The 22,918-nt window shown below is 47.2% G+C and overlaps 1 protein-coding gene across 1 annotated transcript; it reads left to right on the top strand.

Moving 5' to 3' along the window:
• Positions 1–3,960: 3,960 nt before the first annotated feature.
• LOC100283906 (uncharacterized) lies at positions 3,961–14,498 on the top strand. Its single transcript, NM_001371963.1, has 11 exons — positions 3,961–4,179; positions 4,318–4,462; positions 4,874–5,016; positions 5,486–5,599; positions 6,011–6,199; positions 6,281–6,436; positions 10,812–11,077; positions 11,195–11,292; positions 11,794–11,972; positions 13,467–13,577; positions 14,083–14,498. Exons 1-11 carry the CDS (start codon positions 4,111–4,113, stop codon positions 14,260–14,262), a joined length of 1,650 nt encoding a protein of 549 aa, NP_001358892.1. The 5' UTR covers positions 3,961–4,110; the 3' UTR covers positions 14,263–14,498.
• Positions 14,499–22,918: the final 8,420 nt, after the last annotated feature.

The raw sequence follows: 22,918 nt of genomic DNA, 5'->3' as shown, positions 1-22,918 counted from the left end.
CCCGATGTTCCGTCGGAACTGCTCAAGTGTTCCTGCTCCCTCGTCGAGCCTGGCCTGCATCTCGCGGATTTGCTCGAGCTGTGCGTCCTGACCCCCCGCAGGGACTGGGACCACAGCTAGCTCCCGAAGGATGTCAATGCGAGGCGCAGGCCTAGGGGGATCGCCGTTTTCCGGCATACCAAGATGGTTGCCTTCGCCGGGACCCCCTAGATCGACGTGGAAACATTCACGACGTGGGCCGCAGTCCTCGTCTCCGAAGCTGTGGCTACCATCGGAACAATCGGAGAGGCAGTAGTCGCATGCGGTCATGAAGTCCCGCATGGCACTGGGGTTACCGAGCCCGGAGAAATCCCAACTAAAGTCGGGCTCGTCATCCTCCTCGGAACCCGAGGGTTCATAGGTCGAGACGGCCATCAGTCTGTCCCAGGGCGACCGCACATGGTACCCCGGAGGGTTGGTACATGCCTCTATGAAGGTTTCCACCGAAGCGAGGTCGCTTGGTGGGTCGAAGCTGAATCCAAAAGGCACGAGATGGGAATCGGTCGGTACCTCTTGGTAGACGGGCGGTGACGAAGTCGCGTCAGGGGCGGACTGCACCGTTGTCTCAGGTACGAGGGCGACGCCCAGCAAGTCCTTCGCGAGCATGCTGGCGTCGTTTGTCTGCTTGGGGTTGGCGTGTTGCGGGGAAACGATGCTCGTCTTCGTCTCAGACGCAAGGTCGAAGCCCGACGTGTCCCCCGCTGGGGCGCCGGTGTCGTCGACTTTCTTGACAGCCAACGAGGTGCCGCCTCCTGCTTGGCCATGGTTGCCCCGCCTCCTCCTCCGTCGGTGGGGGAGGTGACGGGACAAACCCAGATGTTGTTCTTCCGCCATGTGGGGAAGACGTCGTTGATTCCGCCACCGGCGGGCGGGCTGACGGCCGCCATTGTCGCTGTCGCGCGGCGGAGGAAGGAGTATCATGTCGTGGCTGCCGTCGAGGGACATGAACTCTAGACTCCCGAAACAGAGCATCGTCCCGGGATGGAAAGGTTGCTGGAGAGTACCCATCTGAAGCTTGACGGGAAGCTGTTCGTCAACACGCAGCAGGCCCCTACCTGGCGCGCCAACTGTCGACGTTTCGACCCCGGGGGTCCCTGGACCGACGAGTAAATTGTCGCTGCGTGTCCCAGCCCAGATGGGTCGGCGCGAGACGGGACACAAAGGGGGGAGAACAGTAAGGGGAAACCGCGGCCTTCATGTTGTCCTGCGCCCAGGGCGGATGGATGCGTTTGCAGTAGGGGGTTACAAGCGTTCGCGTGGGAGAGAGAGAGAGAGAGAGCGAGAGCCTTATGCGTCGGCTCGTCTCCCGCGCGGCCAACCCTCCGTACGAGAGCCCTGGACCTTCCTTTTATAGACGTAAGGAGAGGGCCCAGGTGTACAATGGGGGTGTAGCAATGTGCTAACGTGTCTAGCAGAGAGGAGCTAGTGCCCTATGTACATGCCGTCGTGGCTGTCGGAGAGGTGTTGCTGCCCTGTTCATGTGATGTCGTGGCCGTTGGAGGAGAGCTGGAGCCCTGCGGAAGTACAGTTGTCGGGGCTGTCGGATCCTTGCTGACGTCTCCTTGCTGACGTAAGGGGCTGGGAGCTGCCGTCGTCATGGAGCGTGCGGGGTGTCATCATTACTTGTTTAATGGGGCGAGCCAGATGGGACGCCGGTCTTGTTCCCCGTAGCCTGAGTTAGCTAGGGGTAGGGTAATGATGGCCCCCCTGGCGACGTGGTCGGTCCGAGCCCGAGTTTGGGCGAGGTGGCGATTCCTCCGAGGTCGAGGTTGAGTCAGAGCCCTGGGGTCGGGCGAGGCGGAGTTCATCGTCTTCTGGGGCCGAGGCTGAGTTCGAGCCCTAGGGTTGGGCGAGGCGGAGTCCGGAGTCCATCGTCTTCCGGAGCCGTGGTTGAGTCCGAGCCCTGGGGTCGGGCGAGGCAGAGTCCATCGTCTTCCGAGTCGTGGTTGCGTCTGAGCCCTGGGGTCGGGCGAGGCGAAGTCCATCTTCCGAGGCCGAGACGGGGGCCGAACCCTAGGGTCGGGCGAGGCGGAGCTTCCTATGTCGCCCGAGGCTGGACTTAGCCGCTGTCGACCTCACTCTGGCGACGCTGTATTCCTATGTCGCCTGGGGTCGGGCGAGGCGGAGCTTCCTATGTCGCATGGCAGTTGGAGCAGGGCAGGCGACGCTGTATTCCTGTCAGGTCGGTCAGTGGAGCGGCGAAGTGACTGCGGTCACTTCGGCCTTGTCGACTGGGGCGCGCGTCAGGATAAGATGTCAGGCGGTCCTTGCATTAAGCGCTCCTGCGATATGGTCGGTTGGTGTGGCAATTTGGCCAAGGTTGCTTCTCCGCGAAGCCTACCCGAGCTGAGCCTCGGGCGAGTCGATGGTGCGTCCGTTGCTTGAGGGGACCCTCGGGCGAGGCGTGAATCTTCCGGGGTCGGCTGTCTTTGCTCGAGGTCGGGCTCGGGCGAGGTGAGATCGTGTCCCTTGAGCGGAGCCTTGGCCTGAATCGTGCCCATCAGACCTTCACAGCTTTGTGCTGATGGGGTTTACCAGCTAAGATTAGGAGTCTTGTGGGTACCCCTAATTATGGTCCCCGACAAATGTAGAAAATGGGTTGGATCCGGACAGGATATTTTTTGTCCGTTTTTAACCCTATTTTTATGTGAGAAGAAAGATGTATGGTTTAGGGTTTAGGTTGACGGCTAGGAACGGTTAGAAGCCAAAACAAAAATGCCCATAATATAAAGATGATATATGGACCCCCAATAATAGTGCACGTTAAAGCGGGACAAATATCATATATCAAAACAAAATCGAAAACGACTTATCGAGTACCCAACAACTAAAATCAACATCTAAAATATCTTTAGAATGTTGTTTCATTGTCCTCTCCAACATTCTTTCTTAGATCTACTCTAAATTTTCATTTGAAGATAGATGTTATTATTTTTTAGATCTACTCTCTAACGTGTTTGGTTGGAGAGTGAGATGGAATGAAGCCGCTCCATTATACAACCGGTTAGGGAGCAAATGGAGCGGTCGGAGCTGAACGACTCTAAATTGGGAATATTCCTATTAGATTTGGGGCAAGTTGTGAGCCCAAACAAAAATGAAACAATTCACTATCAGCTTGATTGGTTGATGGCAGCCTCGACGATTGGCTCGTGCAGGCCTGCACCAGTTAAAACGCACACGCCTTACTTCCCCGCACATGTTGTAAAAAGGCCTGACCTACACCCGCGTGTCGGGCGCTGCTGTGCAGTCAACCAATCACGCGTCTAGACACGGTCAATGCAGAGGGACTAGACGTGGGCCTAGCCAACCAATCACGGACTATGCTCCCGTAACTTCGGTAGCTTTCTAACCAAACAGATTATAAATTCTCGTTTAGAGACAGATCTAATAAAAATTACGGTCTGTATGTCCTCGTCTTTGTAACAACTTCTCTATCAGCCTGATTGCGCGCGCCTGGCTGTTGCGGGCCTGGTCCCAAGACCATTTTTAGCTTCTCCATGCATACAGTTTGAACAGTGAAAAAAAGCACAAGTGCATGCACGCATGCAGTCCCGGAGACATAAGGGCACGCCAAGCAAACACCCGCTCGCACCCGATCAACATATGCCATGACCTGATCTGACAACCAATCATGTGGTATATAATTTCGTCTTTCTAACAACTTCTCTGTATAAAATCGTGGTCTGTATCTTTTCATCCTTCCAACGTCTTCTCCGATAATTTACGTATCATTCACTCTATTTTGCACTAGCCTGGAACATGTGTGGTCCAGGCTCAGGCCTAAAGATTTGTGGATTTTTCTAATGCTGTCGCATGATTCCTCAAGCAAGAGGAACAACATCACGCGGGCCGAACCTGCAATTTCACGCAGAGACGTGTCATCTTCTCCTCCGTTACGAACCCGTGGGATCTCAAGTCCGTTTCACACTTGGCTCCCTCGCTCGCTCGCTCGCTCGCACTGACAACCTGGGTGGCCGGCTGGCCGCCACCGCACACCTCTGCTGTGGTCTACCGCCCCTCTTCGCTCCCGCTCCCGTCGTCGGTGAGCCGCGCCCGTCCACCCTCTCACCGATGGCTTCGGCGGCCGCGAGGGGCGCCGCGGTGCGCTCCCCTCTCCTCGTCCACCACCGCGTCCCCCTGGTACGCTACGCCCGCCTCGGTCCCCACCTCACATCTCCCCCCTCGCCATTTTACAAGGGTAGTCCACTGCGTTCGCGCTTCTCTGGATTGGGCTGTGCTGTAATGCGGCAGGTGGACGCTGACTGGGGTTTGTTGCAGGTACATCCCAGCGGGGGAGGCTCGCTCCGGGTCGGCTGGCCCGGAATTGGGCCCGGACGGGAGGGGCGGCGGCGGGGCGCCCCGGTTGGGGCTAGGGTTTTCGCGCGCTACTCCCAGGCCCAGGACTTCTCCACACGCCTCCAAGGTGATTATTTGATTTGATTTGATTGATTGATTGATCCCAGTTGCTGTAGCTTCAATGTTTCGGGTTCTGCACATCGTGTTTGGTTGCAATGACGGGACGAGATGAGACGATCCCTCAAATAATGTTGTTTGGTTCAGGGTCAAAGGTTGGGACAGTATTATCCCAGTGTTGTCTTGTCCCTCAAAATTGGAGGGACGAGAGAGGACGTCCCTGTCCTGACTGTCCCGCAACCAAACGCACGCTAAGTAGCTAGGAGGGAGAGTTATGTGACAAGGCTGAGAACTGTTGATAGTAAAGACGGGGTCTGTTGTTTGGGAGTGACCAAGGGATGGATTTGTAATTTGTTGATTTTAAGTCTGTTTGTTCTTTGTAAATTTAACATCCACTTCATTTTTTTTATTTTAAACACAGATAGAGCTGGTGAGCTGCCTAAGTTAGTCGAGGACCTTATCCAGACATCGATTAGCACAGGGCCTCGAGGTGCTTTCAGGATGGCCCAAGGGATCCAAGCTGTGCTTGGGGTTGGTGGGGAGTGGCTGAATGACCTCTCAAAGGTTTGGCTTTCACTGTTTTATGCTTTCATTTTGTCTTTGCATATCTGTTGTGATTGGAAATGCAAATGTTCTATAGCCCTCCCAAAAGAGGGTTAATGGTCATGTGAGAAGTATCTTGTAAAATAGTGGCAGTGCTGATTCAAGAAAATTACATGGATGCATCAGTGGTGCGCATTTGCATAATCACAACCATTATACACACTCCCACTTGAATACACGCTTGTAATTTGAAGACTTAAGAGTCAGAGCAGATCCTTGGAGGTTCAACACTAGATTTGTTGCTGTATTGATTGGTTAGATTAGGTGAGGTTTAGAGGGATATTAGTTAGGTCGAGATGTAAGTGGGGTTTCATTGGTGCAAGATGAAGCTGAATTTTGTGGAACTCCCATGTTTTTCTCAGATATTTCTTATCAATGATTTGAATTTTTATTTCATCAGGAGCATAATTTCGTGTTCTTACTATTGTAGACAGCCAACACATCAGCAGGAATTCCATCTCAGATGCAGCTTGGTTTGCTTTCTCCACTTTACCTTCGAAGGCTTTTTGAGCGCATGGGTGCCACTTATATCAAGTTAGGCCAGGTGAGACATGTTCAGACTTTGTACTATGATTGATGCCAAATCTATGATACACTAGTAGCCCATAAAAATCTTTTCCTTATCAATGGGATTTAAGTTGAATTATTGACATTTTTTTGTTGTAGTAGTCATGTTTACATGGAAAGAAAGATCCCCTAATTAATTCTGAAAAATCATGATGCAAATTAGCATGCTCGTATGCTCACTACCTGTGTTGAGTTTCAAAGGGTAGCACATTTCAGACAAGCAACATGTTACCTTTTCTTGGTTGGTCTTTTGAGGTGGGTATGAGATTGAGTCTGAGAAACTTTCTGATCCAATGATGGTGTACCATTTCTGCTACTTCTTTAAAAATGATGTTGCAAATTATGATCGTTTGGGCACTGATAGCCAACCAACTGTGTGATGATGCAGTTTGTAGCATCTGCGCCAACTTTGTTTCCTGCAGAATATGTTGAGGAATTCCAGAAATGCTTTGACCAAGCACCAGCTGTCCCATATGACGTGATTGAATCAATATTACGTGAGGAGCTGCAGCGGCCATTAGATAGTGTGTATGAATACATTGATCCGGTGCCAATAGCCTCTGCCTCAATAGCACAGGTTTCTCTTGGGACCTTTTTAATTACATTATGCATTCTGCTGTTCAAGCATTGGGATTATTCATTTTCATTGCTTATCCAGGTTCATGGGGCTAGGTTGAAGAGCTCTCAGAAAGATGTGGTGATTAAAGTTCTAAAGCCTGGTATTGAAGATACTTTGGTTGCTGATCTGAATTTTATCTATGTTGTTGCACGTGTTTTAGAGTTCTTGAACCCTGAACTACAAAGGACATCACTGGTAAATGCACTCTTAATGATGAAGTTCATGTGCAAATGAGATACTCAACTGTTTCATGCCATGCATTTTTTTTCTTTAAAACATGGGTTTTCCCTTTAATTTTATTTCTTTGATCAAAGCGGCAGCAATCATTTTATCAGCAGTTAACCATATTTTATCATACAAAACAATCACTGGACCAAGTGGTGCTTGTAGCATGGTGATTTGTATTCTGAAAATCAATGGGACGAGTGCTACACATTGTGCTAAAGTTAGTGAATCTATGCACGTAAAAATTAACAAAGGGCAGACCTAGTGCCAAAGGCTCCCACATGAGTGGGGTCTACGGAAGAGTTTGGTGCATGATTTCACAGTTTCAGTCAAGTTGCAAGAGGAAGGTGGTGCCCAGTGGTGGTCACTGGTGTTTATGGGCCACACCACGACCCTCTCAAGCTTTCGTTCCTCCAGGAGCTTAGGGAGGTCAGGGAGACATGCGCTGGCCCTTGGGTATTAGCTGGAGATTTTAATCAGATCCACAGCTCAGAAGACAAGAACAATACCAATATAAACAGGGCAATGCTGGGCAGATTCAGGAGACTCATCCATGACCTGGAGCTAAAAGAAATCCCGTTGGTAGGCAGGAAATTCACTTGGTCAAATGAGAGAAATGTCCCTACACTTGTTAAACTCGACCATGTTTTCTGTACAGCCAGCTGGGAGGAGATCCATCCGGATTGTATTCTCCATAGCAACTCTTCAGAACTCTCTGACCATTGTCCCTTAGCTCTGCATCTTAATGAGAATGTCAAAGGGAAGCGAAGATTCCATTTTGAGAGTTTTTGGACCAAGTTTCCAGATTTTTTGGAGACGGTGGCTACCTCTTGGGAGCAGCCAGTTATGATTTCTTGTCCCTTGGAAAGATTGGCTCTAAAGTTGAAAAGGCTTGCAAAGGCTTTGCAGTCGTGGAGTCATAAAAGGATCGGAAATGTTAAATTTCAGCTTAGCTTGGCCAGGGAAATTTTGCACAGACTTGAGATTGCTCAAGACAATAGACTGTTGTGTGGGGACGAGATATGGCTGAAAGGAAGGCTTAAGCATCACTGCCTGGGGCTTGCATCTCTGGAAAGGACAATTGCTAGACTTAGATCGCGGATCAAATATCTGAAAGAGGGAGATGCCAACACTTCCTTTTTTCATCTACAGGCTTGCTATCGGAAAAAGCGAAAATTTATCTCTGAATTAGTGCATGGGGACCAGATCGCCACCTCGCAAGAGCAAAAGCAGGAGGTCTTGTTTGATTTTTTCTCCAATCTGTTGGGGGTAGCGAAGCAGCGTGAGTTCACTCTGGATTTGGAGTTTTGCCACAATGCTGATGTTGACCTTGGGGCCTTGGACCTTCCCATTACAGAGGAGGAGGTCCGGGCCACTATTGCTAGCCTTCCCTCGGACAAAGCCCCGGGGCCAGACGGATATACGGGAAGATTTTATAAAACTTGTTGGCACATAATTAAGGCTGATCTGATGGCGGCAGTTATCACCCTGCACCAAGGTAACACACGCAAATTGTGGATGATGAATTCTGCGTACCTAACACTTATCCCTAAGAAAGTTGATGCCAAGGCAGCCGGGGACTACAGGCCAATTAGTCTTATTCACAGCTTCGCCAAGTTGGTATCCAAAGTCTTGGCTAATCGCTTAGCACCGCACCTTCAAAATTTGGTGGCTACAAATCAAAGTGCCTTTGTCAAGGGTCGTTCCATTCATGATAACTACATGTTGGTTCAGCATTCTATCAAGGCCTTTCACAGGAAGAAGATCGCTGGTCTGTTTCTAAAGCTGGATATTACAAAAGCTTTCGATTCAGTGTCCTGGGCTCTGTTCTTAAGGCGTCGCCTAGGCGACGCCTAGGCGTCGCCTAGGCGTCCGGGCGGTGGTCTAACGCCTAGGCGCCTTGTCCGCCTACCTCGCCTAGGCGTCGCCTAGGCGCCGCCTAGGCGTCCAGGCGGTGCTCCAACGCCTTGGACCGCCTTACCGCTTTAAAAACCATGGTCCTGGGCCTTTCTCCTAGAAGTTTTATCCCATCTTGGCTTCGGGCCTAGGTGGTGTGGTCTTGTGTCCAACTTGTTATCCACTTCTTCCACACAAGTGCTTTTGAACGGAGCTCCTGGGGATTATATTCGTCATCGGAGGGGGCTGCGCCAAGGCGACCCCTTATCTCCTATGCTTTTCATAATCGTGATGGATGTGCTTAGTAGCTTATTCAAGCATGCTGAGGAAAGAGGATTGCTGCAGGACCTGGACATCAGAAACGTGAAATCTAGGCTCTCGATTTACGCAGATGACGTGGTTCTTTTTGTCAAGCCTGCAGTTGATGATCTTATTTGTGTCAAAATGATCCTGGATTGCTTTGGAGAGGCCTCGGGCTTAGTGGTGAATTTGCGAAAAAGTTGTGCTATCCCTCTCAGTTGTGATGATCAGACTGTTCAGGACAGTTGTAACATTTTGCAGTGCAACCCGGCTTCCTTTCCATGCAACTATTTGGGGCTGCCTGTTTCGGATAAGAAGTTAGGGAGGAGGGACCTTTTGCAGTGGGTTGACAAGATTGCTAACCGGCTGCCCGGTTGGAAGGCTCCACTTCTAAACCTTGCTGGCAGGGCAGCCTTGGTCAGATTCGTGCTCTCTGCAATCCCAGTATATCTTCTCATCGCCATGAATGTTCCCAAGTGGGTTATCAGTGCTATTGACAAAATTCGGCGAGGTTTCTTGTGGAAGGGTAGAAAAGATGTGAAAGGTGGGCATTGCCTAGTGGCGTGGGATAAAGTCACTAGACCGTTGGACCTTGGTGGACTTGGTATCCCAAATCTGATATATAAGAGTTGGGCGTTGCAAGCTAAATGGCTTTGGCTCTCCAAGACTGACCCGAATAGGCCTTGGAGTGGATTGGATCTCCCTGTTCAGTCACAAGTAAGGAAACTAGTGGCCAGTTCGATGTACACTAATGTGGGAAATGGCAATAACACCCTTTTTTGGAGGGACAGATGGATAAATGGGTGCTCTATCGCTGAGCTGGCACCTGAAGTGATCTCAAAGGTGGATAAAAAGTTTGCCTCTACCAGGACAGTGCATCAAGCCTTAGAGGGCATGTCGTGGGTCAGGGACATCAAGCCAACCCTCTCCCTTATAGGGATACAACAATATCTTACGCTTTGGGACACCCTGGGTGAGATCGTGCTCACTTCTCAGGAGGATCACCATGTGTGGAGATTCGAGTCTTCGGGCCTTTTCTCTTCTAGGTCCTGCTACAAGGTTCTGTTTTTGGGCTCCATCACCTTCGAACCTTGGAAAAGACTTTGGAAATCTTGGGCTCCTCCTAAGTGTAAGACCTTTTTATGGTTAGCCATGCAGAATAAGTGTTGGACAGCTGACAGGCTGCAAAAAAGAGGTCTTCCCCATCCGGAAGCATGCCCTTTATGTGATCAAGAGCAAGAAACAGTTCAGCATCTGATGACTGATTGTGTCTTCGCCAGGCAGTTTTGGCATAGCATCCTCTCCCCCTTTGGTATGGGCCACTTAACTCCAGGACCAGAAGATACTAATTTTGCTGATTGGTGGGGACTAGTGACCATTCAGGTGCACAGAAGCAAGAGAAAGGGAGTCAACAGTGCCATTATTTTGGGAGCATGGTGCCTTTGGTTGCATAGAAACAGAGTTATTTTCGATGGAGAGTTACCAACCATTGGCAAGGTGCATAGAAGTTTCATCGACGAGCTTTCCTTATGGGTGCTGGCTGGTGCCAAACACCTCGGAAGCCTTGGGCTTGCTGCTGCTCTAGGCGCAGCAGGCCCGACCTAATTTTTTCCTTGGTCGTCTTTTTGTATCCTAGTCCTATGGATAGTTTTATTTATGCTTGTTGCTGGCCACCATAGGGTGGTTTTTTGTACTGGTCCTCTTGGACCTTAATTTCCCCTTCTTAATATAATGATGCGCAACTCTCCTGCGTTTTTCGAGAAAAAAAATAGATTTTGAGAATGAACATTGAATAGAGTGGTGTAATTAGGGATAATTTACTGTGCATGTATGCACAGTTTATTGGGAAGTACAGGAATATTTAGTCTGTACGTATTGAAGTGGGAACATGAAGGGGCAGATATTGTGCAATGGTGATGGTGAGAGTAGTCTCACTAAGTTGCCAGGTTCGAAGTAGCCTCTCCACATTTGTGGGGCGAAGACTTGCCTTGGTTTATCCTTTTCCTAGTCTCCACTCATGTAGGACCCTACGATACTGGGCCTGTCACTTATTTTTTAATTCAGTATTTATATTGTCATTCCACTTCCTAGACAAACTGCACAGTATGTAATTAACAAATGCCATATTTACCAAAATTTTTCATTATAGGTAGGCATTGTAAAGGATATAAAGGAATCAATGCTTGAGGAAGTTGACTTTAGAAAAGAGGCTGCAAATATTCAGGCATTTCAGGGATACATTGATGCAATGGGGTTTGACAGGCAGGCAAAAGCCCCATTTGTGTATCAGCACTGTAGTACAAAACGTGTATTGACTATGGAAAGATTGTATGGAGTTCCGCTTACTGATCTTGATTCTATAAGATCTCTTGTTCCTGATCCTGAGTTGACTTTAGTCACTGCCCTTAATGTCTGGTAAGTTGCACTGCTGTCACTTCATCTTGTATGATACACCATTAACTGAGTTTTTTTTCCTTTCATAACCTTTGTAGAGCCTTTGTTTTAACTTCTGAAAAATGCAAAAAATTACAGGTTTGGAAGCTTAATTTCATGTGAATCCTTCCATGCTGATGTACATGCTGGAAACCTATGGTTGCTCCGTGATGGGCGAATTGGTTTTATTGATTTTGGTATGCTGTAGTAATTTCTCCCTATAGTTTTTACATTGGTTGATTATCAGTCGGTTACATTGTAAATGTGATAGAACATGAATCACATCACACAACTAAGGCCGTGTTTGGTATGGCTCTGTCACTCTATAGTAGCTCTACTAAAAAACCTTGGGTGGAGCTGCTCTACTCCAGGGTTAACCAGTGGTGGGTCAATAACTCTAAACTGCATGTCTAGGTTGATTTTTTAAGATTTCGGAGCAGCAAAAGAGGTACTCCAAAACTGTTGTACTGCAGCTTTGAAAACTCCATGGAGTTTGCAACTCTAGAGTTAGGGTGTTTGGCATACTCTGGCCAGCTTCTTTTTGGAGTTTTGCTCTGAAGCCATACCAAACACGCCCTAAGGGTGAACTTTTACCTCCTTATACACAAAAGTTCCAAACATTCTAGGTTGATTACAGTATCATTATAGTTTGTGATTGGAACTTTTGCATAATAATTGTACTAATTAACACTTCTCAGGGATTGTTGGTCGAATATCTCCAAGAACTTGGGCAGCTATGGAGGTCTTTTTGGCTTCTTTTGCAACTGAGGATTATGATGCTATGGCCTCTGCCCTCTCTGAAATGGGTGCTACAGGGAATGATATAAATACTAATGAATTTGCAAAGGACCTGCGAAAGATATTCTCATCGATACAGGTAATGTTTCCAAAATATGTTATTTTATATCCAGAAGCTTGATCAATGTTTTTGAGAAGGAAAAAAGGCTTTGGTTAACCATCTTCTGAGTGACCTAGTGCTGTTTTAAGAAAAGATCTTGCTGAAATTGCATAAGCAATGCTATGGCAGTGGTGAGAGCTGTCTGAGTACCAGGCCGCGGGTTAGAAGCAGCCTCCTCGTATTTGTTGGGGAAAGGCTTCCCTCAATGCCTCACTTTATCTCTTCCCTAGACCCCACTCATCTGGGAGCCTCCGACACTGGCTCTTCCCATTTTTAAATGCTATGGGCTATGGTGGATGTAAATAAACTATTTCATTTAACTAGTTTTATATTTACAGAGGCACTTGCCTTCTTTAGTTTCTTTTGTACTTTTCTCGCTCATACATTCATGACATCCTACTTTTCTACTTCATCCGCTCATACATTCATGACATCTTATAATGTGTGCAGTCAATGCTTTTAACCTTGACCATGGATTTAAGAAAAACTATTTGGGTTGGTCAAGCGGGCATATAGACATTGCACTGGGCATCAAGCACTCATGTCCAAACCCGTACCCATCCAATTGGGTAGGGTATGAATAAGAAATCTGTTCCCCATTTAACTTTGGATGTGGGTAGGGTAGTTACCCAATTAGCCTCAGTGTCACGTGATCAACTTGCATCTAGGCAGCCACCAGTAATTCTAGGAATGCACTTTTCTCTCTCTCTCAAGTGCGCTCTCTCTCACTCCTCTCTTAGCTAGATTGTCTCTCAAGTGCTCTCTATCTCCTACATATTTCTCTTATTTCAATCATCTCTCTCTCTCTCTCTCTCTCTCTCTCTGATATTCTCTCTAAAATCGAAGGCTCGCCTATTCTCTGTCTAAATATTTAGCCCCACTTACTCTCTTTTTACTTCCTGGTGTCACTCCTTCCTACATTAATTTAATTTACAATGATTCCATTCTTTGTATCCATCTTCAGCATCTCTCTAATTTACTATCTATCTTGATATCACCCTAATCTTTAGTTTCTTTCCATCTCCATACTTTGTTTATCTCGTATCTAACCAATCCCTTTGGGCTCCATATTCTCTGTAGTTCTACAAAGACGAAATAAACCATCCGTTAGCTGGTTGACAGTTGTCAAAAGAAAAGAAAAAATCTGGCAAACCGTTCATCCTATACTCATTGCTTTATCCACTGGATTCACCCGTAACCATTGGGCACGAGTAAGCTTCTTCTGATAATGGGCATGTGTCTTTGCTGGGGAATCGTAACCCACCTGATGGCAGGTCTACATGGGCATAATAACATTGGATTTGTCATGGAAAATACTTTCATAATATAGTATTTTATTACCTTTTGTTATCACATAATACCATATTGTATTACCTTTTTCTTATCATGTAAATCTGTGTATTGGAGGACGTGTTGAAGTCAAAACAACAGTACACAAAAAAATGCGCTAATGTTTTCTCATTTGTTAAGCAGGACCTGGATACTGAAATCATAGTGGCAACAGCAAGGACCCCTGATGCTACAGCAGTATCTGCTAATGTTGTCCTTGATGAGAGGCAGATGAATGCTCTTTTTCTTGATCTGGTGAGTTACTTTCTTCTGCAACTCTGTCTAGAACAGTGAAAGGTCTACTACCGCAAACAAAAGGTTACATAGGATAATAAGCTGTAAAAATGTTATTTTCTCCTGTTAGCCCTTTTTTGCTGCAGAACCTTTTTAGCTTTAACTTCCTCGGTGGGGTGGGTATGTGGAGTTGTGGACCTATTCAAAATTTCTGATGTTGATTTCACATTGGACTGGGGACCACCCTATTCCAAAAGAGTATAAAGCCTGAACCACCGTGGTTCGGCTGTCATGATAAAGTAGATGATGATACGTTGATCTGGTGTTTATATACCAGTTTCATGATTGCAATTAGTTGCCTCGATGTGTTACGCATGTTGCTGTTTTGAGTTGAAAGGCACTAGATTTTGATTTGTTTGCCATTGCTTTCGTGAATTTTTCCCGAGCTATAACATACGTACTACTTTTGCGAGACTAAGAAAATAGAAAACGAAAGATTTGACACTTTTGATATCGCATTTCCCAGGTCAGGGTGAGCGAGTCTTACGGGCTGAAATTTCCTCGGGAGTTTGCTCTTCTCATGAAGCAGCTGCTGTATTTTGATCGCTACACAAGACTGCTGGCTCCCAGCATGAACATGCTGCGAGACGAGAGGATCAACATCTCCACCAATCGACAACCAAGAAGAACTGATAGATTTCAGTGAAGCCACGTCGTTAGTCACCGGCCACGTACTAGAGGAGTCGTGATGGGCGATAATAGCAAGCTCATGTGACCCAATACTGTATATAGTTTTGCCAGACCAGCATAGAAATGAACCACACGCTAGAAATTGTACACTCCGTCGTATTCTGGGATTGAGCGTTATATCGTACTAGTAGGTAACATGTAAAGGCTGTATCCCACGACCAAAGTAAATTTCAGATGAACTGCTTTTGTCTCATCTTTTTTCTGGTACTAGTAGCGTGAATCTGGTTAAGATGCAACTGCACTACACTTCAGCTGCCATCAGAAAAAAGTGATCTTGCAGCAGCTTAACGAGGTGCTGAACAAAACTGGCTAGAGAGATGGTTGCATTCTCTCGTGGTCACCACGAACTTGTAGAGTTACGGGATTCCACTATATGGCGGCATTTCAGCTTTCATTACTCGTTGGAGCTTACACAACAGGGTTCATAGTGGATATTAACTTGGAAAATATCCCGCAGCTCAGGTTCGTGTGCGTGCTTGTGTGTTGGGTTGGGGTTGGGCCGTTGGGTGATAGTGCTTGAACTATCAGGCTGCCAGTTTCATGGACATGATTTTCTTGTTTATATATATGACTACGCCAGATAAATAAAGCAAAATGGATAATCTAAGGCCAACTTCAGCAATTCATCTACCGTCTGTTTGGACGGTTGCACGCGGATGCCCAGGCTCAGGCGAGCCCAGCCAGCCCGGTACGGCTATTTCATACGTATCCGAGGATGCAGGTAAATGGTCTCAAATTGATTTGCTTTACATCCACTTATACAGTCTGCGTTTTTCGTATACAACCAACCAAACGAAAACTTAGAAAAAGTCAACGTATATGGTGGTCTAGAACGAGACGGTGCAGACAACTAATCAGACGGCTAAAGTTTACTTATATAAGCACTGTCGGAGAGGAAATCTCCGGCCGGGTGGCGGAGTGCACCCGCCCTAAATCCTAAGATGAGGAGGGTCCTAAGCGTTTTGCTTGTTAGTTGGAAAAACGGGAAGAACACAAGAACACACAAGGATTTAGAGTGGTTCGGGCCGCCGGAGCGTAACACCCTACTTCACTGTGCGATGTATTGCTTGAGAGCTTGTATAAACTTGTGAGTGTCTGAGTGAGCCTAAGATTGGATCTCCTTTGTAACGTCGCATGCCTCCCCTTTTATAGCTGAAGGGGGGCATGTACAAAGGTACTGAGCCCCGACATGTGGGCACAAGGACATAATGAATATAGCTCTTGGAGCTACAAATGTTCGCTGCTGGGGCAATCTTCTTGTGCCCTGACATCCGAGATCTGCGTATCCTTGGCGCGCAGGGGAAGCTTCTTGTAGAAGGAATAATGGGCACAGTGCACCGCACGGCACGGGTGCACTGTTTGTTAACAGACTAGATAGGCGTGCCGTCTGCTGGATGACCCTGACGTACACCTGCAGGAACTCCGACGGGTTCGATGTTCCGTCGTACTTTGCCGACAGGTGCGTCCAAAACTTGGGTGGCCATGACGCGCGCGGAGATGATCCGCGAGAGCGGCGCAGCCCACGCCGGCCAAGGGGACGCCCGTTTGGGACCGGGTGTCCATTGGTGTCTGCGGTGCAACCGCAGCGAAGTCTTGATCGAGGTTGCGACCATCGATGTTTTGGCGACGCTCGCGCGCCCTTTCCAAAGAGACCCGGGCATCCTCTCCCGCACGCCTGCAATTGAGTTCTGCCCGGAGGTCGTTGGTCTGTGCGCCCCTTACTAAGGGCGAGCGCACAGACGCTGACGCCTCATGTTGGCGCCGGGATGACCGTGTCCTCGATCTGGTCGAGGTAGAATGTGCCATACCGAGTAGTCGGTCGACGTCATCTCGCCATTGCTTCATGGCCCCTGGTGAGGCCGTGGAGCTTGGTGGGTGTCGCACCAACTCCCTTGCTGCTGATAATGCTCCCGGAGTCGCCCTCGATGGAGTCCGGGACGTCTGTGCGGCCGTGTGCTGCCGTGCGGCGTGCACAGCAGCAGTGCCTGGCACAGGGCGGTTGGGAACCTGTGGCATGGAAGAGGCAACTTCTCCTTCCACCGCGAAATCTACCGAAGTCTCGGCACGACGCTCAACGATTTGCACCATCATGCTTGAGCAAGGAAACAAGCAAAAACCTAATGCCTAGACCCCTACCTGGCGCACCAAATGTCGGAGAGGAAATCTCCGGCCGGGTGGCGGAGTGCACCCGCCCTAAATCCTAAGATGAGGAGGGGCCTAAGCGTTTTGCTTGTTAGTTGGAAAAATGGGAAGAACACAAGAACACATAAGGATTTAGAGTGGTTCGAGCCGCCGGAGCGTAACACCCTACTCCACTGTGTGATGTATTGCTTGAGAGCTTGTATGAACTTGTGAGTGTCTGAGTGAGCCTAAGGTTGGATCTCCTTTGTAACGTCGCATGCTTTCCCTTTTATAGCTGAAGGGGCATGTACAAAGGTACTGAGCCCCGACATGTGGGCCCAGGGACATAATGAATATAGCTCTTGGAGCTACAAATGTTCGCTGCTGGGGCAATCTTCTTATGCCTTGACATCTGAGATCTGCGTATCCTTGGCGCGCAGGGGAAGCTTCTTGTAGAAGGGATGATGGGCACAATGCACCGCACGGCACGACACGGGTGCACTGTTTGTTAACAGACTCGATAGGCGTGCCGTCTGCTGGATGACCCTGACGTCGTCTGCCAGCGGATTGGACAGGACGCATTAAATACTGAGAGGGTGAGAGCACCTAGAGGGGGGGGGGGGTGAATAGGTGATCCTGTAAAACTTAAAACTTAAGCCACAAAACTTGGTTAAGTGTTAGCACAATAATCACCAAGTGGCTAGAGAGAAGTCTTGGCAAAACACAGTAACCACAAGAGAACAGTCACAGAGATGACACAGTGGTTTATCCCGTGGTTCGGCCAAGACCAACGCTTGCCTACTCCACGTTGTGGCGTCCCAACGGACGAGGGTTGCAATCAACCCCTCTCAAGCGGTCCAAAGACCCACTTGAATACCACGGTGTTTTGCTTGCTTTACTATATCCCGTTTGCGAGGAATCTCCACACTTTGGAGCCTCTCGCCCTTACACTTAGATGATCACAAAGAAACACGGAGTAAGGGAGGGATGAGCAACGCACACAAGACTCAAAAATCAGAGCAACAACATGCACACAAGTCGCAACAAGAGCTCGCTGATAGTCGCCTAGAGGGGGGGGGGTGAATAGGGCGAAACTGAAATTTACAATTTTAAACACAACTACAAGCCGGGTTAGTGTTAGAAATATAAACGAGTCCGCGAGAGAGGGTGGAAAACAAATCGCAAGTAAATAAGAGGTGTGACACACGGATTTGTTTTACCGAGGTTCGGTTCTCGCAAACCTACTCCCCGTTGAGGAGGCCACAAAGGCCGAGTCTTTTTCAACCCTTTCCCTCTCTCAAACGGTCCCTCGGACCGAGTGAGCTTTCTCTTCTCAATCAAACGGGAACAAACTTCCCCGCAAGGACCACCACACAATTGGTGTCTCTTGCCTTGGTTACAATTGAGTTGATCGCAAGAAAGATTGAAAGAAAGCACGATTGCAAAAAAGCCAAGCGACAAGAGCGACAAATAACACACGGATCACTTTCTCTCTCAAGTCACTAATCACTAATGATCTCTTTTCTCAATTGTGAAACTTGGAGAGATGGAGGCTTTGAATGTGTCTTTGAATGAATTGCTAGCTCTTGTATTGAATGTTGAAGGTTGGAATGCTTGGATGTAGTGAATGGAGGTGGTTGGGGTTGTATTTATAGCCACCAACCACTTCCTAGCCGTTGCTCCATTCTGCTGAGCGCGGACGGTCCGCGAGCCAGGTCCGGACGGTCCGCCCCTGTAGATCAACGGCTGAAAATGCAACGGTCAGCAGTAACGGCTATATCAACGGCTATATTGCATTTAATGCATTGTCAGATGTCAGACAGACCCAATCGCGGACGGTCCGCGAGCCTGGCCCGGACGGTCCGCGAGCCTGGCCCGGACGGTCCGCGAGCCCGCTATAATTCATTTCTCCGAACCCGTCACCTTCGGGTTTTTTGGTTTCTCACCTACCGGACGGTCCGCGCCTGGGGCCGGACGGTCCGTGCGAGGGCTCAGACGGTCCGCTCTTTTTCCTCCGGACGGTCCATAGTGCAGACTTGGATTTTTGCATTGGTTCTGTCCGAGTGTCATCCTCGTGCCGCGGACGGTCCGCCGCAAGGGCCCGGACGGTCCGCGCTTGGCCTGTTTTTCCAAAAAGCTTCTCCTGTCCGGAATAATCTACGGTATTCCGGACAGTCGATTTAGTATAGTTGTAGATGAACCTTTGGCACCTGTAGAACATATAATCTAGAGCAAACTAGTTAGTCCAGTTATTTGTGTTGGGCAATTCAACCACCAAAACTATTTAGGAACTAGTTGTAAGCCTAATTCCCTTTCAATCTCCCCCTTTTTGGTGATTGATGCCAACACAAACCAAAGCAAATATAGAAGTGCATAATTGAACTAGTTTGCATAATGTAAGTGCAAAGGTTTCTTGGAATTGAGCCAATATAAATACTTACAAGATATGCATGGATCGTTTCTTTCTTATTTAACATTTTGGACCACGCTTGCACCACATGTTTTGTTTTTGCAAACTCTTTTGTAAATCCTTTTCAAAGTTCTTTTGCAAATAGTCAAAGGCAAATGAACAAGATTTTGAGAAGCATTTTCAAGATTTGAAATTTTCTCCCCCTGTTTCAAATGCTTTTCCTTTGACTAAACAAAACTCCCCCTAAATGAGATCCTCCTCTTAGTGTTCAAGAGGGTTTTGATATATCATTTTGAAATACTACTTTCTCCCCCTTTTGAACACAATAGGAAAACCAATTGATAATATTCTTGGAAACACGAAGTTTTGGAAATTGGTGGTGGTGCGGTCCTTTTGCTTTGGGCTCATACTTTCCCCCCCTTTGGCATGAATCGCCAAAAACGGAATCATTAGAGCCCTCGACATACTTTCTTCCCCTTTGGTCATAAATAAATGAGTTAAGATTATACCAAAGACGAAGTCCTTTTGCTTGGAGTGACGGCGAAGGATGAGTTACGTAGTGGAAGCCTTTGTCTTCGCCGAAGACTCCAAATTCCCTTTCAATACACCTATGACTTGGTTTGAAATAGACTTGAAAACACATTAGTCATAGCATATGAAAGAGACATGATCAAAGGTATATAAATGAGCTATATGTGCAAGTCAACAAAAGAAATTCCTAGAATCAAGAATGTTTAGCTCATGCCTAAGTTTATTAAAAGTTTGTTCATCAAGAGGCTTGGTAAAGATATCGGCTAATTGATCTTTAGTATTAATGTAAGAAATCTCGATATCTCCCTTTTGTTGGTGATCCCTAAGAAAATGATACCGAATGGCTATGTGTTTAGTGCGGCTATGCTCGACGGGATTATCCGCCATCTTGATTGCACTCTCATTATCACATAGCAAAGGGACTTTGGTTAATTTGTAACCGTAGTCCCGCAGGGTTTGCCTCATCCAAAGCAATTGCGCGCAACAATGACCTGCGGCAATGTACTCGGCTTCGGCGGTGGAAAGAGCGACCGAATTTTGCTTCTTTGAAGCCCAAGACACCAAGGATCTTCCCAAGAACTGGCAAGTCCCCGATGTGCTCTTCCTATTGATTTTGCACCCCGCCCAGTCGGCATCCGAATAACCAATTAAATCAAATGTGGATCCCCTAGGATACCAAAGCCCAAACTTAGGAGTATAAGCCAAATATCTCAAGATTCGTTTTACGGCCGTAAGGTGAGCTTCCTTAGGGTCGGCTTGGAATCTTGCACACATGCATACGGAAAGCATAATATCTGGTCGAGATGCACATAAATAGAGTAAGGAACCTATCATCGACCAGTATACCTTTTGATCCACGGACTTACCTCCCGTGTCGAGGTCGAGATGCCCATTAGTTCCCATGGGTGTCTTGATGGGCTTGGCATCCTTCATTCCAAACTTGTTTAGAATGTCTTGAGTATACTTCGTTTGGCTAATGAAGGTGCCCTCTTGGAGTTGCTTCACTTGAAATCCCAAGAAATACTTCAACTCCCCCATCATAGACATCTCGAACTTTTGTGTCATGATCCTACTAAACTCTTCACATGTAGACTCGTTAGTAGACCCAAATATAATATCATCAACATAAATTTGGCATACAAACAAGTCATTTTCAAGAGTTTTAGTGAAGAGTGTAGGATCGGCCTTTCCGACTTTGAAGCCATTAGCGATAAGGAAATCTCTAAGGCATTCATACCATGCTCTTGGGGCTTGCTTGAGCCCATAAAGCGCCTTAGAGAGTTTATAGACATGGTTAGGGTACTCACTATCTTCAAAGCCAGGAGGTTGCTCAACATAGACCTCTTCCTTGATTGGTCCATTGAGGAAGGCACTTTTCACGTCCATTTGATAAAGCTTAAAGCCATGGTAAGTAGCATAGGCTAATAATATGCGAATTGACTCAAGCCTAGCTACGGGTGCATAGGTTTCACCGAAATCCAAACCTTCGACTTGGGAGTATCCCTTGGCCACAAGTCGAGCTTTGTTCCTTGTCACCACACCATGCTCATCTTGCTTGTTGCGGAAGACCCATTTGGTTCCTACAACATTTTGATTAGGACGTGGAACTAAATGCCATACCTCATTCCTAGTGAAGTTGTTGAGCTCCTCTTGCATCGCCACCACCCAATCCGAATCTTGTAGTGCTTCCTCTACCCTGTGTGGTTCAATAGAGGAAACAAACGAGTAATGTTCACAAAAATGTGCAACACGAGATCTAGTAGTTACTCCTTTATCAATGTCGCCGAGGATGGTGTCGATGGGGTGATCTCGTTGGATTGCTTGGTGGACTCTTGGGTGTGGCGGCCTTTGTTCCTCATCCTCCTTGTCTTGATCATTTGTATCTCCCCCTTGATCGTTGCCGTCATCTTGAGGTGGCTCATTTGCTTGATCTTCTACTTCATCAACTTGAGCTTCATCCTCATTTTGAGTCGATGGAGATGCTTGCGTGGAGGAGGATGGTTGATCTTGTGCATTTGGAGGCTCTTCGGATTCTTTAGGGCACACATCCCCAATGGACATGTTCCTCAGCGCGATGCATGGAGCCTCTTCATCACCTATCTCATCAAGATCAACTTGCTCTACTTGAGAGCCGTTAGTCTCATCAAACACAACGTCACAAGAAACTTCAACTTGTCCAGTGGACTTGTTAAAGACTCTATATGCCCTTGTGTTTGAATCATATCCTAGCAAAAAGCCTTCTACAGTCTTAGGAGCAAATTTAGATTTTCTACCTCTCTTAACAAGAATAAAACATTTGCTACCAAAGACTCTGAAATATGAAATATTGGGCTTTTTACCGGTTAGGAGTTCGTATGATGTCTTCTTGAGGATTCAGTGTAGATACAACCGGTTGATGGCGTAGCAAGCGGTGTTGACTGCCTCCGCCCAAAACCGATCCGAAGTCTTGTACTCATCAAGCATGGTCCTTGCCATGTCCAATAGAGTTCGATTCTTCCTCTCCACTACACCATTTTGTTGAGGTGTGTAGGGAGAAGAGAACTCATGCTTGATGCCCTCCTCCTCAAGGAAGCCTTCGATTTGAGAGTTCTTGAACTCCGTCCCGTTGTCGCTTCTAATTTTCTTGATCCTTAAGCCGAACTCATTTTGAGCCCGTCTCAAGAATCCCTTTAAGGTCTCTTGAGTTTGAGATTTTTCCTGTAAAAAGAACACCCAAGTGAAGCGAGAATAATCATCCACAATAACTAGACAGTACTTACTCCCGCCGATGCTTATGTAAACAATCGGGCCGAATAGGTCCATGTGTAGGAGCTCTAGTGGCCTGTCGGTCGTCATGATGTTCTTGTGTGGATGATGGGTTCCAACTTGCTTTCCTGCCTGGCATGCGCTACAAATCCTGTCTTTCTCAAAATGAACATTGGTTAGTCCTAAAATGTGTTCTCCCTTTAGAAGCTTATGAAGATTCTTCATCCCAACATGGGCTAGTCGGCGGTGCCAGAGCCAACCCATGTTAGTCTTAGCAATTAAGCATGTGTCGAGTTCAGCTCTATCAAAATCTACTAAGTATAGCTGACCCTCTAACACACCCTTAAATGCTATTGAATCATCACTTCTTCTAAAGACAGTGACACCTATATCAGTGAAAAGACAGTTGTAACCCATTTTGCATAATTGAGATACAGAAAGCAAATTGTAATCTAAAGAATCTACAAGAAAAACATTGGAAATAGAATGGTCAGGAGATATAGCTATTTTACCAAGACCTTTGACCAAACCTTGATTTCCATCCCCGAATGTGATAGCTCGTTGGGGATCTTGGTTTTTCTCGTAGGAGGAGAACATCTTCTTCTCCCCTGTCATGTGGTTTGTGCACCCGCTATCGATGATCCAACTTGAGCCCCCAGATGCATAAACCTACAAAACAAGTTTAGTTCTTGACTTTAGGTACCCAAACGGTTTTGGGTCCTTTGGCATTAGAAACAAGAACTTTGGGTACCCAAACACAAGTCTTGGAGCCCTTGTGTTTGCCCCCAACAAACTTGGCAACTAC

Source organism: Zea mays, chromosome 7 (genome assembly GCF_902167145.1).
Source record: "Zea mays cultivar B73 chromosome 7, Zm-B73-REFERENCE-NAM-5.0, whole genome shotgun sequence".
NCBI lineage: Eukaryota > Viridiplantae > Streptophyta > Magnoliopsida > Poales > Poaceae > Zea > Zea mays.
This window is presented reverse-complemented; position numbering and strand designations above follow the sequence as displayed.

What these genes read in the sequence shown, in the direction of transcription:
- LOC100283906 (NM_001371963.1), top strand. Translation starts at nt 4,111, where the DNA reads ATGGCTTCGGCGGCCGCGAGGGGCGCCGCGGTGCGCTCCCCTCTCCTC. An exon ending in AACTACAAAGGACATCACTG is followed by an intron (nt 6,437 to 10,811) that starts GTAAATGCACTC and finishes TTTTCATTATAG; the next exon opens with GTAGGCATTGTAAAGGATAT. An exon ending in AATTGGTTTTATTGATTTTG is followed by an intron (nt 11,293 to 11,793) that starts GTATGCTGTAGT and finishes AACACTTCTCAG; the next exon opens with GGATTGTTGGTCGAATATCT.